Source organism: Pristiophorus japonicus, chromosome 15, assembly GCF_044704955.1.
Source record: "Pristiophorus japonicus isolate sPriJap1 chromosome 15, sPriJap1.hap1, whole genome shotgun sequence".
NCBI classification, from domain to species: domain Eukaryota; kingdom Metazoa; phylum Chordata; class Chondrichthyes; family Pristiophoridae; genus Pristiophorus; species Pristiophorus japonicus.
In genome coordinates, this window is record NC_091991.1 from 64,616,281 (window position 1) to 64,631,181 (window position 14,901).

A 14,901-nucleotide genomic window follows, 5' to 3' on the forward strand; every position below is an offset into this window, starting at 1 on the left:
ATCAAGCGCAGGCAGCGGAAAGAACGTGCGGCAAATCTGTCCCACCCTCCCTTACCCTCAACAACTATCTGTCCCACCTGTGACAGGGACTGTGGCTCTCGTATTAGACTGTTCAGCCGTCTAAGGACTCATTTTAAGAGTAAAAGCAAGTCTTCCTCGATTCCGAGGGACTCCTATGATGATGCAGTTTGAGTAGTTTAAGAAACAAAGGGTGGAGCATGTTGGTCATTTTGGCAGTGTAAATAAACACGTCCTTAAGAAAACTAGGTTAATTTTCAGTTTGATAACACTCAGTACTGCATTACTCACCCACTACTTACCAGTGAATTCCCACTCTCATCAAATTCCTGTCATGACTCCATTTAGCAGATTCACTCAACTCTGTCATCACCAAACTCCTTGCTCTCAGCTCATTTCTGCATATATATGTATGATTTTAAAAAAAAAACATTTTGTTCACATTATTTGGGCGTTGCTGGCAAGGCTAGCATTTATTGTCCACCTCCAATCGCCCTTAAGAAGGTGGTGGTGAGCCGCCACCTTGAACCGCTGCAGTCTGTGAGGGGAAGGTACTCCCAGTGCTGTTAGGAAGGAAGTTCCAGGATTTTGTCACACGCTAAATTTCCAAGTCAGGATGGTGTGTGACTTGGAGGGGAATGTGGTGGTGGTGGTATTCCCATGTGCCTGCTGCCCTTGTCCTTTTAGGTGGTAGAGATTGCGGGTTTGGGCGGTCCTGTCAAAGAATCCTCGGTAAGCTGCTACAGTGCATCATATAAATGGTACACACTGCAGCTACGGTGCGCAGGTGGTGGAGGGAGTGAATGTTTAAGGTGGTAGATGGGATGCCAATCAAGTGGGTTGCTTTGTCCTGGATGGTGTATGTATATGTACTAAATACACACACACACATACATATATATGTGACTATTACGTATATATTTAGACTGGAATATAAAAAATTAAATGAAACATTTAAAAGTATTAGTGATTATGGTTACTAAGTGATTATTCCTAGGTTCAACAAATTGTGCATCACCCTTGTGTACTTGTAATTCATATAGGGGTTCAGCTCATCACTTATAACTAGTGAATCTGTTCAATAAATTTGCATAAATAAGTCAACTGTGTTAGACTTCACTGGTCATCCTGAAGACATTCTCTTTTTTCAACTGCATATTCTATTTTAGAGATCAGTTTACCCCTGATAATTAAAATGTCTTTAAATTTAACTAAGCAATGTGAATAACACAGTAAAGTATTAATTTAATGCTAAAAAAAATTATTTGAATCAAGTGACTTTGGAAAAGAATACATTATTTAATTTCATTGCAATAATATTTCTTTTTTTAATAAAGTAGTTTATAGAAACATAGAAAATAGGAGTAGTAGTAGGCCACTCGGCCCATCAAGTCTGCACTGCCATTCAATATGATCATGGTTGATCCTCTATCTCAACACCATATTCCCGCTTTTTCCCCATACCCCTTGATGCCCTTTTAGAAATCTAGCTAACTCCCTCTTAAATATATTCAATTATGTTCAAATAGAGACGTTATCAAAACAAAGCAACCCAGCTGAATTGTAACGCTGTCTACAATGTAATTATGCTGATATGTAACTTTCTCTTTCAGTAAAACCTTATGAGCCACAATTTAACTGAATAGCTTTTTTACAAGTCTAAGATAGTATATCATGCTCAATATATACTAATCTTTACCAATGACAATTCAAATTTATTTAGTTTGTCTTAAATGGATTTGCATTACTGATAGAAGTAAAATTACTGATAATGGACATGACTATAGAGGTAGTCTGGTACATGTACCATACAGAAAGCATAAATGGTAACATTAGTACATGTTTCAAACATACAGAATCTATATTATATATGTTAACCATGAGGTGCTAGGCTAACCAATACTAGCTCCTTCATTGTCAACACCCCTCTGCAATGGTATACAGTTTACTGTAAGTGCAGACAAGTTAATGAAATGACACATACTTGAGCCATACAATGCTTGACATGAGTGAACAGGAAACTTTTTACCCAATGTGTATTCTATCAAATCCTAAAAGCAGACATTAGATTCATAAATGGAAGTGGTGCAAATATTACTGTAAACCACTAAAAGACCACATAATGCATGTGATTACTTAATTCACTGAGATACCTAGAACTGAATCCCAATGAATATTGTTCATTTAGTGGTCAGATTACTAGACTCCAACACCACTTGGTTCCTCTAGTCTGCATGTATTAAAATACAATTGCATGGTTGAATGCAATCAATGAATAGCTGAACCATCAGCACAGTAAGATCCTAGCTTCACGCCCTGGTCTGCACTGATTCAGTTTGTTTTAGCCACCACTTAAGCTCAGCACTGTTGATTATTGTTCAGCAACCCTTGCGGAAAGTGGTTATCATAGAAATTTACAGCACGGAAAGGGACCATTTCGGCCCATCGTGTCTGCGCCGGCCTACAAAGAGGTTCGTGTAGACACTGGATCAAGATCTGTGCGGGACAACAGCTCAGATGCATTCAGTGTTGATGAGAGCCTGACTTCAGGAAATGGTCCCAAATCAAATGAAACTGCCACATAAGGAGATTTACTCCCATTGGACAATTTTTCCAAATGTTTGAGAGTGAGGTGCTGGTCCATGTGAATATGATCTATTGTAGCATTAGACTTAACTGTTTTACTATAATGGATCTAATATTCTGCCCACAGATAGAACAGAGCCATTCATTGGCAACTGCAGCCCATCTACTCAAAATAGGGGAATTACTATTAGACAAATTAGAAACAAGTGGCACCGGAGTTCGTTTTCAGACTGATATTCATCCATAGTATGTAAATTAGTTTAAAAATTAAATTCATAGGTCACAGCTTCATGCCTGCCTGGGAGCACAACTTTTATACCTGTGCTACCAATATACAGATTTTACACCATCATAAAATAGTGCAGCACTGAAGATGGCCATTTGGCCCATCGAGGCCGCATCAGCTCTTTCGAAAAACAATCCAGTTAGTCCTACTCCCCCACTCTTTCCCCAAATCCCTTTTGAAGGCTACTATTGACTCTGTATCCAACCATCCTATCAGGCAGTGCATTCCAAATCCTAACCACTCGTTGTGTACAAAAGTTAATCCTCGTGTCGCCTGTTTTTTTTACCTTCAATCTGTGCCCTCTGGTTATCAACCCTTCAGCCATTGGAAAGTTACTCTTTATTTACTCTATCTAAACCCTTCATGATTCTAAACATCGCTATCAAATCTACTCTACTCTAAGGGGAATAACCCCACCTTCTCCAGTCTATCCATGTAACTGTATTCCCTCATCTCTGGAATCATTCTAGTAAATCTCTTATGAACCCTCTCAAAGCCTTCCCATCCTTTCCAAAGTGTGGTGCTTAGAATTGGACACAACTGGGACAGTCTAAGGAAGATGGTTTTAAAAACAGGTGCTCCAACCAAGAATGATATAACTTTTCTAACTTTTATGTCTTTGTGTATGAATCTGACCTTTGTGACTCCCATAAGAACCACAAATTGCAGCTAATGGTTTTACGACTGATGGAGAACAGTGGTATTCTCCACAGGTGTTATCTCTAGAATTTCATCAACAGAGGTAAGTAAAAGCAGTGAAATGTATTGCCAATAGCAAAAATACTTGGTCAGAATCTTTTAAACAATTGGGAGCAAAGAAAAGCTGGAAGAGAAAGTACTTTTTGAAAACAAACGTAATGGCTGTGTGTGGAGGTTGATATCCATGGACTCTGTCAAATGCTCATCCTATTGATAAGAATGCTTGAGCGGCGGGGAAATTAGTCTCGCCCATCTCCAGATGTTATGACAATCTTTGCTTTCAGAGGAATACCCTGGCGTACATCATTGAGCACTACCCTCAGAGGAAACTTACAGGCAGCCTACAATATCCACACTGTTACACCGGAAGCTTTGGCCTGGATATCCAACTTAGATATTGACATTTGATTTGCTTTGCTACTATATGAAAGAAAAATATTTGACAAACTCTCTGGGCTAGAAATTCAGCTCCGTCACACCTGGCTTTTCGGCAGTACGGATGCCATTTTGTGTTCAAACTGCTGCAAGCCGCACTGGATGCCAATTTGATGAGGGTGTTGACATCGGCACTGGGAATGTGCGCTGTTAGTATGCAGAATAAGAAGGTAGTGACGTTGCACGCTGATTTAATGCTAATGCTGCCATTTTCGATCTCAATGCTGGAGCCAACACCCTCTCTTAACCTCGCAAGGCTGAGGACCCAACACCAGCGCTATTTAAAGGGATCATCACCTACTTGCAGGTTAGTTGCTGATTTATTTCTACTAGCTGTTGTACAAGTGTTTGGTGCTTTCTCGACTTCTTTAAAGTTGCCTAAGTTCTACAAGGTGTGGTGTGACAGGTGCTCAAGAACTTGGTACTGACTTGCAAGGGATCTGCTCAGACCAGTTGCTCCCTGAGATGGGTTCAGTCATTTGTATCCCCCTTGGCCTGCACCATGGCAGGGAAAATTTGCAGAGGCGACACAGAGCAGGACAAGCTGCTGGAAGAGGCAGGGGTTGGAGGGGGAGAAGGGCTCTCAGCAGGAAACCATATTCATCCAGGGTCTTCAGGGAGAAATTCGCCTACTTTAACCTCAGCAACAAACAGTGTGTGCAATGTCTCCGTTTTACTAAGAAGGTGCTCACAGAAATCTGTCACCTGCTGCAGGCCAACCTGCAGCCTCAGTCCAGGGCGAGGACAGCATTGCCAGTGGCTGTAAAAGTGACGGTGACCTTGAACTTCTTTGCATTGGGCTCCTTTCAGGATGGAGCAAGCGACATCTGTAACCAAGCCCATATTCCTGAATGAAGGAGGCAAATGAGGCTATTCATGCAAGGAAAGCTGAATACATTTCCTTCTCTCTTGCCAGAGAGAAGCAGGCAGAGCGAGCATGCAGCTTTGCCAGGATAGCAGACTTTCCCATGGGTGCAGGATGCAATTGACTGGGGCTGGCTGGGGGAATCCCCGCAGCTGCAGCAAGGAGAGGACAGCCTCTGGGAGCAATCCTTGTGGGCTGGGAGGAGCATGAGTGCTTCCCCCTGGCTCCCCCAAATTCCCACACCTTCAACTCCTCGCCCCATACAAACCCCACCCCCGGGATCAAATCCCTCCTCCTCCTCCTCCTCCTCCTCCCCGCCCCCCCCAAAGTCAGGGCTCAGACGTACGAAGGGCTGTGGCTTCTACTCCAACGTTCCCTGCTCAACTGGAAGCTAGCTTGTCAGTCAGGCTGACTTCCAGCCGGGGAACCCGTCATTGACGTCGCACGCACGCTGTGGAGTTTTGCCGGTGTCCCCCTACTGCATCAGAATATTAAAATTTCCCCCAGTGTTTTTACTTGTGAGGAAGAGTAAAACTAGAGGCCATCAATGTAAGATAATCACCAAAAAAAAATCAAATGGAGAATTCAGAAGAAACTTCTTTCCTCAGAGAATGTGAAATTCACTACCACAGGGAATAGTTGAGGCAAATAGTATAAATGCATTTAAGGGGAAGCTAGATAAGCATATGAAGGTGAAGGGAATACAGGGTTACTGCTGATTGATAGCATGTTCTGGTTGAGCTGAATGGCCTGTTTCTGTGCTGTATATTCTATGTAAAGTCAGCTGCAATGTTGGAAAAAGGACACGGTTGCAGTGACTGAACGAGTCATATTCTTTTATTTCATGGGATTCTGCTATTTTAGGTACTGAATGCTATGAATCTGTTCACGTTTTCTGTGAAAACCAGTGGTCTAGAAAATAATGCTACTGCAGAAGAAAACAGCAAACATGAGGAAAAATATGTTCTAAACTCTTAAGTTTCTTCCACTTGGCTTTAAGTAATGTTCTCTTCTACAGCAGGAAGTAAAGACAATGCAAAACCACTGCACAACATATCTGCCTGTGCCACGCAGCCATTGTGGTCAAGAACACAATCCCAGTTGGAACAGATACTTTCTACCATAATCACGTAATGTCCATTCTCACCACTGGATGGCTTCAATAACTATCCTTAATGGTAAAGGTTAAGATCACAACTGACATATGCCACTAATCCCATAACTGATTATAAAACACAGAAGAATCATCTATCGGAGATCATCTCTTTCTCTACTGAATAGTAGAGCTATATATCACACACATGGGGAAAATGTTTCTGAATTAAACTCTTCCAAGATGAGTATGATTGTGAGTTGCATTTTAACCTTGAAGAATATTAATTACTTAAACTACTCACTACTTTGTAACTTACTTTCCTGTTTGACACCCAATTACATTTATTAGGAAGATTACAATGGATTAATCCATTAACTTCAATCATTATTATACAATACTGCACACTAATTCAAGGACAATTAACCAAATCCATATCTGTAAATCACAACATGGAAACCAATTTATGCATCATACCACTCAGTCTAAGTGATTCTTCAAGTTAAACCCGTTAACCCCATAACCTAGAGATAAAGAGTGAGCCAAACTTTCCACACAACTGGAACTTTTTATTTCTAAGTCAACCGATAGTAAAAAAAAACAAATCCATGTTCCGTTCCAGATTTGAATCTTGGTTAAAAGCCTCTACCTACCTTACCTGTTTCTCAGATCCTACTTTCTTATTTACAATATAGCAACTAATGCCTCTCAGTCAAACTCCTCAGACTCTCTTCATAGTACAAATACCAGGTTTAGCTTTAAGTATCACCATTTGTCCCTGTTCTAAGATTAGATGCCGTCACCATTGTTCCTTCCTGAACGTATTTTAACTCGGTTCCTTGTGCTCGCACCAATTTTTTTGTCCTCTGTAACCATCAGCTCCTTACAAGTAGTTTCAGTGGATACATTGTGAACAGTTGGTTCGTGGATTATGAATTGTCTCTTGCTTCTATACCAATAATAAAGAGTAGTCAAGATCCTACCTGATTAACTACTAGGTGCTCTCAAAAAACTAAATGACATTACAAGTGCTCACTTCCTGCACACAGTACAAGCAATACTGCTAATGAGATAGCCAGTCGGAACTGGGAATAATATCCCTGGAACCTAGAAGTGGCATTGGTTGATTCCTTGATTCTTGATATTTGCATCAAATTTTTAATTTCTTCATTTTTTTGGGAAAGGGAGTAAGAATGAATGAAAGCAAGGTAAATTATACCAAAGGATTTTTTCTAAATGTAGCAAGTCAAATCTGAAGTATAATAATCTTTGCTGAATGTTAAATTACAAAATATCAAACAGCAAAGTAACATTTTAGTGTTACACGCATATACTGTACTAAGTGACTTGAAAGAAGACACTTGATGACCTAATACAAAAGGACATTAGATCTCTCATTGCATCAACAAATGTACTTTGCATCACCCAAAAATGGCAGCTCAAGAATTGGTAAATCAGTGATAAAAAAAGATAGCATCAGCAATTATTTCTGGCTTGATTTGAAGAGCAGGATACCGTTGACCCTTGTACTTTCATAATATTCTCACTGGGTGTTGGAACAGCAAATTCCTTTTTACATGTATCTATCTACAATCACTAAATCTTGCATTATGTCTGCATTCTCATTGGTTGCATGTTTCTACTGTTTCTAATTTAAGAAAAATATTTCTGTAAGACATAACTGTCACAACAGTTCCCTGCTTCAATTTCCACACCCAGCCCAATACACATACAACAAAGAGGCAAGTCCGAATTTACCTGCAAACGGTCTGCTGGACAGTTTCCTGCCACTCCCTGGTCCTCTCAGAATCAGATCAGCCTTTCCTGCTACTTGCTCCCTGCATCTCCTGCTGACAGGCCTTAGCCTGCTGTTTACTGCCTCAGCCCAGAGTTCTCTCTCATTCCTGATCCTCCATTTCTCCCATCATTTGTCCTACCTCAAACAACATGGCAGGAAAGATATCAGCATTTACTAAATCTGCAAGTTTGTAACTTGTGCAGACCAGGAAGAAATTTTCATACTCTCCTTTGAACTTAACAATACAGACACCTACAATTAAGTAAAGATCTTTCATGCACTTAATGGGACCATCCTAAAGATTAAGTGGTAATTTCAAGTGTTTCAAAGGCAAAAATGGCCAATGCAAAAAATTATTTGTTTCAAGTACTTCTGGACTGTATGAACTTAATGGCATTGCCTACATAATGAGCAAACATTGCAGAGAGATCAAAAAGTTGGAATGGAGGCATGATCAGTGGATTTTGTGATTCCAAAGATTTCTATTTTCCAATTTAAAGTTACAATGCATTTTCTACCACCACAGAACTATGAAACAAATATTACACAAACTCAGTGGGAAATACTACATAAAGGGCTTGAGATTTATGGCATTGGGGTTCTGTAGTTTCCTTTTCAGTACTATAGCTGACAGTTCATAAATACATTTTTTACACAGTAAGCAAATAAACAGTGCATTTATCAATTCAGCAGCATTCAAGTAATTGATGTATCCATCCAAGGGAAGTCTAGGATGTGTGGTCAACAGGTTCACCACAGATGTGTTTCCCGTATTTCTGCAATAACCTGGCTGGCTCGTTGTAAGGCCTGTTTGGGAAGAAGAATCATTTAGGATCAGTATCTGCACATATTTGGGTTGACAGTTTATGATTCTCTTTTTAAGTGTTCTGCATCCTTTCCCTTGTTAGTCACGGGAATTTACTAATAAAATAAAATTGTAAGAACTACTACATAAGGGTATGACAATACAGTGCACTGAATAGTATGGCTGTGCAGTGTACTGAAGATTGGTTACTCCCAAGGCTCATGCACATGCTTCCCTAGAGTGAGTCTTTGATTTCTGCCATGCCATCATGGGAAGCCACCAAAAGGAGCACACTATCTTCATTGCAGTTTACTTTTATTTTTTTTTTAAACTTTCACAGAAGCCTACAGACAGATGGTTCAGGGATGAGAGGAACAATTCTATGAACTTGGATCATGAAAGATTCCATTTGTGATATTAATAACAGTTTTTAAACTACACAATTAATACCTTTAGCATGTCTGCAGCTTCCTTCCTGCGCTGAGCCATGTCCTCAGATTCTGTCAGAAGGTCTTCCAGCAGCATTGACTTGTACAGTTGACCAACCAATTCACTTTGGAGATTGTCCTTCACATAATTGACTAGGAAATTCATCACAGCCTTTGGCACACTAAGAATAGCAGAAGAGCTTAGCCAAGATACTTTCAATGATAGTGCTATTTTTGTTGACAAATTACATGGAAATATATGCACAGCAGCTAAACAAAACAGGCACACAGGTACTTCAACTTATATTAACTCAACTGAGAAATGTTTGATTATCTAGTAAAGCGAGAGATGATCACTGCTCTCAATATACATTTGGACACCACAAATACAGTGTCCAAAATTAAAAAAATATAGCAACTTCCAAAATGTTTATTTCTATCCAATTTCTCAACTTTGATTTAGAGGTAACCTAACATGGATCTAGAACATAATCGCAGTAGGAATGACTTGCTAAAAACTGGTTTCCCTTTAAACTGCTGTCCATTTAATTGATCTTTCAGATTATTCATTTTCTTTGCTTATTTTGGGTGAAGAATGTCAGTGCTGAGAAACAAAGTTTCCTACTTCCCTCACTAGGTCAACATCAAACATTCCCAGGCCTATTTTAGCACAGCTGAATGCAGAGTAAGCTCCAACTAATTTGATGAGACCTCCAGCCCGTCCATCAAGCCTGTTTTTGAACCCAAGGTGAGACTGCACCATTCAGTCCAAGCTCAGTAACTCAGCGTTATGTCAATAACAGCAACAACTTATATTTATATAGCGCCTTTAACATAGTGAAACATCCCAGGAGTATTAGGAGATTTTTTTTAATTGACGCCAAGCAGCATAAGTAGAAATTAGCGCAGGTGACCAAAAGCTTGGACAAAGAGGGATGTTTTAAGGAATGTCTTGAAGGTGGAAAGAAAGGTAGAGAGGTGGAGAAGTTTAGGCAGGGAGTTCAAGAGCTTGGGGCCTAGGCAACAGAAGGTACGGCCACCAATGGTTGAGCAATTATAATCAGGGATGCTCAAGAAGGCAGAATTAGAGGAGCGCAGTCATCTCGGGGGGGGGGGGGGGCTGGAGGAGATTACAGGGATAGGGAGGGGCGAGGCCATGAAGGGATTTGAAAATAAGGATGAGAATTTTGAAATCGAGGCGTTGCTTAACCGGAAGCCAATGTAGGTCAGTGAGCACAGGGCTGATGGGTGAGCGGGACTTGGTGCGAGTTAGTCCACAGGCAGCCAAGTTTTGGATCATCTCTAGTTTATGTAGGGTAGAATATGGGAGGCCAGCCAAGAGTGCGTTGGAATAGTCAAGTTTAGAGGTAACAACGGCATGGATGAGGGTTTCAGCAGCGGATGAGCTGAGGCGAGGGGAACGGAGTTTGTAATATTTAAGTCTCCAATGCTATGTTTTATCAAATACTCAGCAGGGGTAAAAAAATATACTGGCCTCAATCTGTTTCAACACACCGACCACAGAGATAGCAATATTAATGAATGGAAGCACTCCAAAGGGTGGACCATCACCATTACAGCTTAACAGCTAAAACTGAATGTAAACAGAGCTCCATGAAGCAGCTGTGTAAATAAGATAATTTACAAAATAAATTGGCCTGCATTAAAAACTATCAGGAAAGAATAATTAATGATTGATAAATATATACCTACAAATATGACACAAGACAATCTATCATTATATGTAATCTGTGGGACAGTTGTAGATGGATTTAACATTAAAAAATGTCTCCGGATAGCTCAGCTGGTTACAGTAGTCGAAAGCAGAGCTACACAGATTAGGAAGGTCCCATGTTCACTGCACGGTCATTGTTGAGTCACCTACTCATAGTCAAGATTAGCAAAGGGGCGCTATAATTTGCCTCAGCATTTCTGGGTTCCTATTCCTGATCACTATACAGTAAACCCTGCTGAAGGTGCACATGCTTGGATGTCATGTCATGACGCCCTTGCAATGAATCTGCCTGGCTAAACCCGTCTAGGCCCACACAAGAGGAATGGCCACCTAAGTGAGGTACTGGAGGGTGATTAGCAGCTGCAGAACTATATCCAAAGCAAGGAATTAAAATCTTCAGCAGAGAATATTTATTTAAAGTTAGTTGTTGCTGCAAAAATAAAAGAATACAAGTAGTATAAAAAACAAGAAATTTAGAGAAACAAAAAAATCTGGAGTAATATAACATTTTCACTACTTTAAAGAGATGGTGTGGGGAACTATTGACAAGAGCATCCATTTATTACAGAAACTTACCTGTCCTGGATGTTTTTTCTCACAATCAGAAAATAGGACTTGATCAGTCGTTCAATTACTTCACAATCTCGCTGCTCCCGTGCTGAAAGTTTACGCGAGACAGGAACGCGCTGTGAAGATGACATCCATTTTAATTACTGCATTTTATAAACAATGTGACACACACTATAAAAATGTAAACACTTGTTTCCATTGTTTACTGTACATCACTGTAGCATTCGGAGAGAAAGAGCAAATTACGTTTTTAAATCGACTAACTGCTGGCACAAAGAAACAAAACAAAAGTGAGAATTGAGATATTTTGGTTCAGTTCCCCAACAAAAGGCTAGGATTGATAACTGCCATTTTTACCCTTTTATGCATCTCACCCTGTCCTAAATAAGCCTCATTTTCAGAGCTGACTTTTCTAAGCCTGTTATCTGTGTTGCTTTGTAAGAAATAAACTTCTGTCAAAACCAGTCATCAAAATGTTCCACTGTCCTCCCACAGAAAGGAGCTGATGCACAATGAGATCTGGCCAAGAAGAGATGATGAATGAAGACAGACAAGATTGAAAGGAATTAAGAGAGAAATATTGGTGCTTTAGATATTAAAAAGCATGGTGAATCTATCAGTGTCAAACTGCTACATGCTCACATATTAGAACTTATTATGCACTGGAAAGAGAGAATGACTGGAAACAGAATTACCACCTACCACATCGAGGAAATTTACCGATGGTCCCTTGTGAGGACTGCCAAGAGAAAGCTGCTTCGGCTTTTCTTCAGATGATCCTTCATCTGGCTTTGATGTAGATGCTTTCAACATTCCTCTCCAGCTTCCAGTTGTTGCTGCATCCTGATTCCCATTCTGTATCGGGACTTCTTTACCTGAAACCTGGAGCAGAACAAGAGAGGTAACAACAGCCATAACAAAGCCATTACTCAAATATGTTCAGCCTTTTTAATTTCAATCCCTTAAACAACTGTTAAGTATTTCTAAAAGCTTACCAGCAGTGTACACTGTGCAAGAGAGTAGTAAGAGCCAGACAATTGCAGACATGCAAGCATGCAAGGGAAGAGTGCAACATTTGACAGGAAACAGAATCCTCAATATGTATCTGGGAGGAGTTTCACAGGGGGGGGGGGGGGAGGGAGGAGTTTCACAGGGGAGGAGTTTCACAAGAGGGAGGAGTTTCACAAAAAAAATACCAGTTCTCCCATCACCAAATAACTTGCTGTACTGTCAAATGCCAGTTTTATTTATTGCCAAGCAGCATAGCCAGTCAGCAGCTCATACCCAGAACACTGTACCAAATCAAAGTCAATAGTCAGCTTTTAAATCAGTGCGCACTTATTTTTTGTACTAAATTCCAATTTAAAATGTTTTCTCCAATGCACATCACTATTAGTGCAAAAGTGTGGTGTTGTGCATTTGATCATCAGTTATACAGAAGGTGCTTACAAAATGCATTACAAAAAGGGAGCTTATTACATATCAGTGTGACACCAAACAGCAACACCACAACCTCCTTCTGCCAATCTCCCTGTTTAGGCTTTTCTTTAATAATGCAGCCTTTTATATGAAACTGAAGTGGTAGTAGTAATATTGTTTCCATGATTGCTAACAGTAAATGTGACAAGATACCACATTCTCCTACATATGTGCATCGAGTTCCAGAAATATTAGCTAAGAAATGCACATAAAAGGAACAGACAATGAGGCTAAAATTGCTCCTTTGCGCAAGGCCAGTTTGCGACCAGCGTTAAGGGTGCGCTATAGGGATTTCGCCTGACCGCTGCGCACAGAGTGTTCTCCCCAGAATTGCCCCCAGGGGTCCGTGGGCGAAAAGGGGTTTGCGCTGCGCACCGCCGATGACACCATCGCCATACGCATTGACCCCTTTGCGTCCCACGGGAGAAATTGCCCCCGCGGGAGTGAGGTCTGCACGGGGTGATGCCACTGACAGCTTTTCGGTGCGATGTGGCAGCATGATGTCATCAGCGCCACAAGCAACCCGGGAGCGCCACAAGAACACACGGTTACCGCCCCCAGCATTTTTTTCCCTAAAAGCGTGCAAATTTGCACCGGCGCAATATGATTCACTAATTCAAATTATGCGCTGCAAATCCAGCACGGGGCAATTTTGGCCCCAGTGTCTTGTGAATTTAAGACTTAATCCTGCTTTTAAATCATCCACTTTATAAGGCCTTCTCTATAGGTTTGCATAAGCCAAGTTTCTTTATGCTGCTGTCTATATAACTAATCCATATATTAGTTTCTTTTTTATCATACAAGAACACAATAGATAGAGATGAAGACAGTCGTTCGCCCATCTCAGTCCCTTCATCACAGATTTCAACTGTTTCTTAAATGATTTGTCTCCACTATGCTACCGAGAAGTCCATTACCCATGCTGATTATACGGTGTGTGAACGAGAATTTCCTGACATCAGTTCTAAGTGTGCCTTTCACTAGATTGAATTTGTGCTCTCTTAAACTACCATGGTTTAATTTGAAATAATACTCAGGGTTTACTTTTTCCTATATTGGTTGCTTCCTTATACAAGGTAACAGATCAGTCACCGTCTTTCACAAAACAGTCAGACATCAAAGTACTGTGAAAGTTGCAAAACATGAAGGACATATTGGAGCTGTGTTCAGTTTATGATAAAACATGGAGCCACAATACAGCATGTAGCAGATAGATGACCAACCTTTCCCTCAAACTCAGCAGAAGCAGCAGCAGAAGCCTCCTGGGAAGGAGCTGACAAAGCACTGGGAGCTTTAGACTGCAGCATGTAAAGAAAAGCAGGAAAAGAAAAATGTTGAAAGGTGAGTAAGTGAAATGACTATTTTCTTCCAGTAAAAGGTTTGGCTGTAAATAAAACATTTACACCTAGTTTATAAAGTATTATTGGCATTTTACAAATCCATTACCTTTTCAGAAATAGTGTGTATAAATAATGAAAACATTAAGCTATTTACTAGGTAAATACTCGCATGCCACCTACTACCCTAGCAAATAGTTGGCAAGAAATTCAATACTTTCATCCAAACAAGAATCCCTTAAAAATCACAGTTATTGTTATAAAAACCACAAAAACAAAAGAGTTCCCTTCCCTTCCCACTCTAATCATTAAGTAATTTTTTTTATCCTTCTTAGTTGACTTTTCTGCCTGCACAATTTTCTGGCAACATTCACGTCAGGTTTCGGCTAACACTTGTTTAAGCAAGTGCCAACAAACAGGTATGATTGGGTGGACTGAACAGCCTTCTGCTTTTCTCCTTTGTGTCTGTCTATGCCTCATGTTCAGTTGCCGTCTCTCTTTCTCCGCTGCCACCCCCCTACCCTCAACAATAGTGAGGAATTTGCCAAGAAGAGCAGAGAGGTTGAACCTGCATTCTATTACCCAATGTTGCAGGACATTATTGCAACAGCACAATATGCCACTGACTTTAATTTCCCTCAAATCTCACCTTATCTCGAGACAGAGCAGAGGGCGGCTCCCTTGCTAACCGGTTACGTCGTTGTTCCTGAGAAAACAGAAACCCATCACATTCTGTAAATACAAAAGTCAGAATTTTTTTTAAGTTA

General features: G+C 40.4%; 1 protein-coding gene across 4 annotated transcripts in view; it reads right to left on the reverse strand.

The window, feature by feature from the left end:
- Nucleotides 1-5,710: 5,710 nt before the first annotated feature.
- LOC139280818 (dynamin-1-like protein) overlaps nucleotides 5,711-14,901 on the reverse strand; it is a 68,977-nt gene continuing 59,786 nt past the window's right edge. For 3 of the 4 annotated variants that reach the window (XM_070900541.1, XM_070900538.1, XM_070900540.1), the window contains 6 exons: nucleotides 14,784-14,840; nucleotides 14,021-14,095; nucleotides 12,021-12,200; nucleotides 11,325-11,434; nucleotides 9,036-9,195; nucleotides 5,711-8,587 (listed from right to left, as the gene is read on the reverse strand). In XM_070900541.1, coding sequence (XP_070756642.1) covers nucleotides 8,531-8,587; nucleotides 9,036-9,195; nucleotides 11,325-11,434; nucleotides 12,021-12,200; nucleotides 14,021-14,095; nucleotides 14,784-14,840 — 639 coding nt within the window. In that variant the 3' untranslated portion in view covers nucleotides 5,711-8,530. The remainder of the gene's footprint in view (nucleotides 8,588-9,035; nucleotides 9,196-11,324; nucleotides 11,435-12,020; nucleotides 12,201-14,020; nucleotides 14,096-14,783; nucleotides 14,841-14,901) is intronic. The other variant, XM_070900539.1, reaches the window with a different exon arrangement.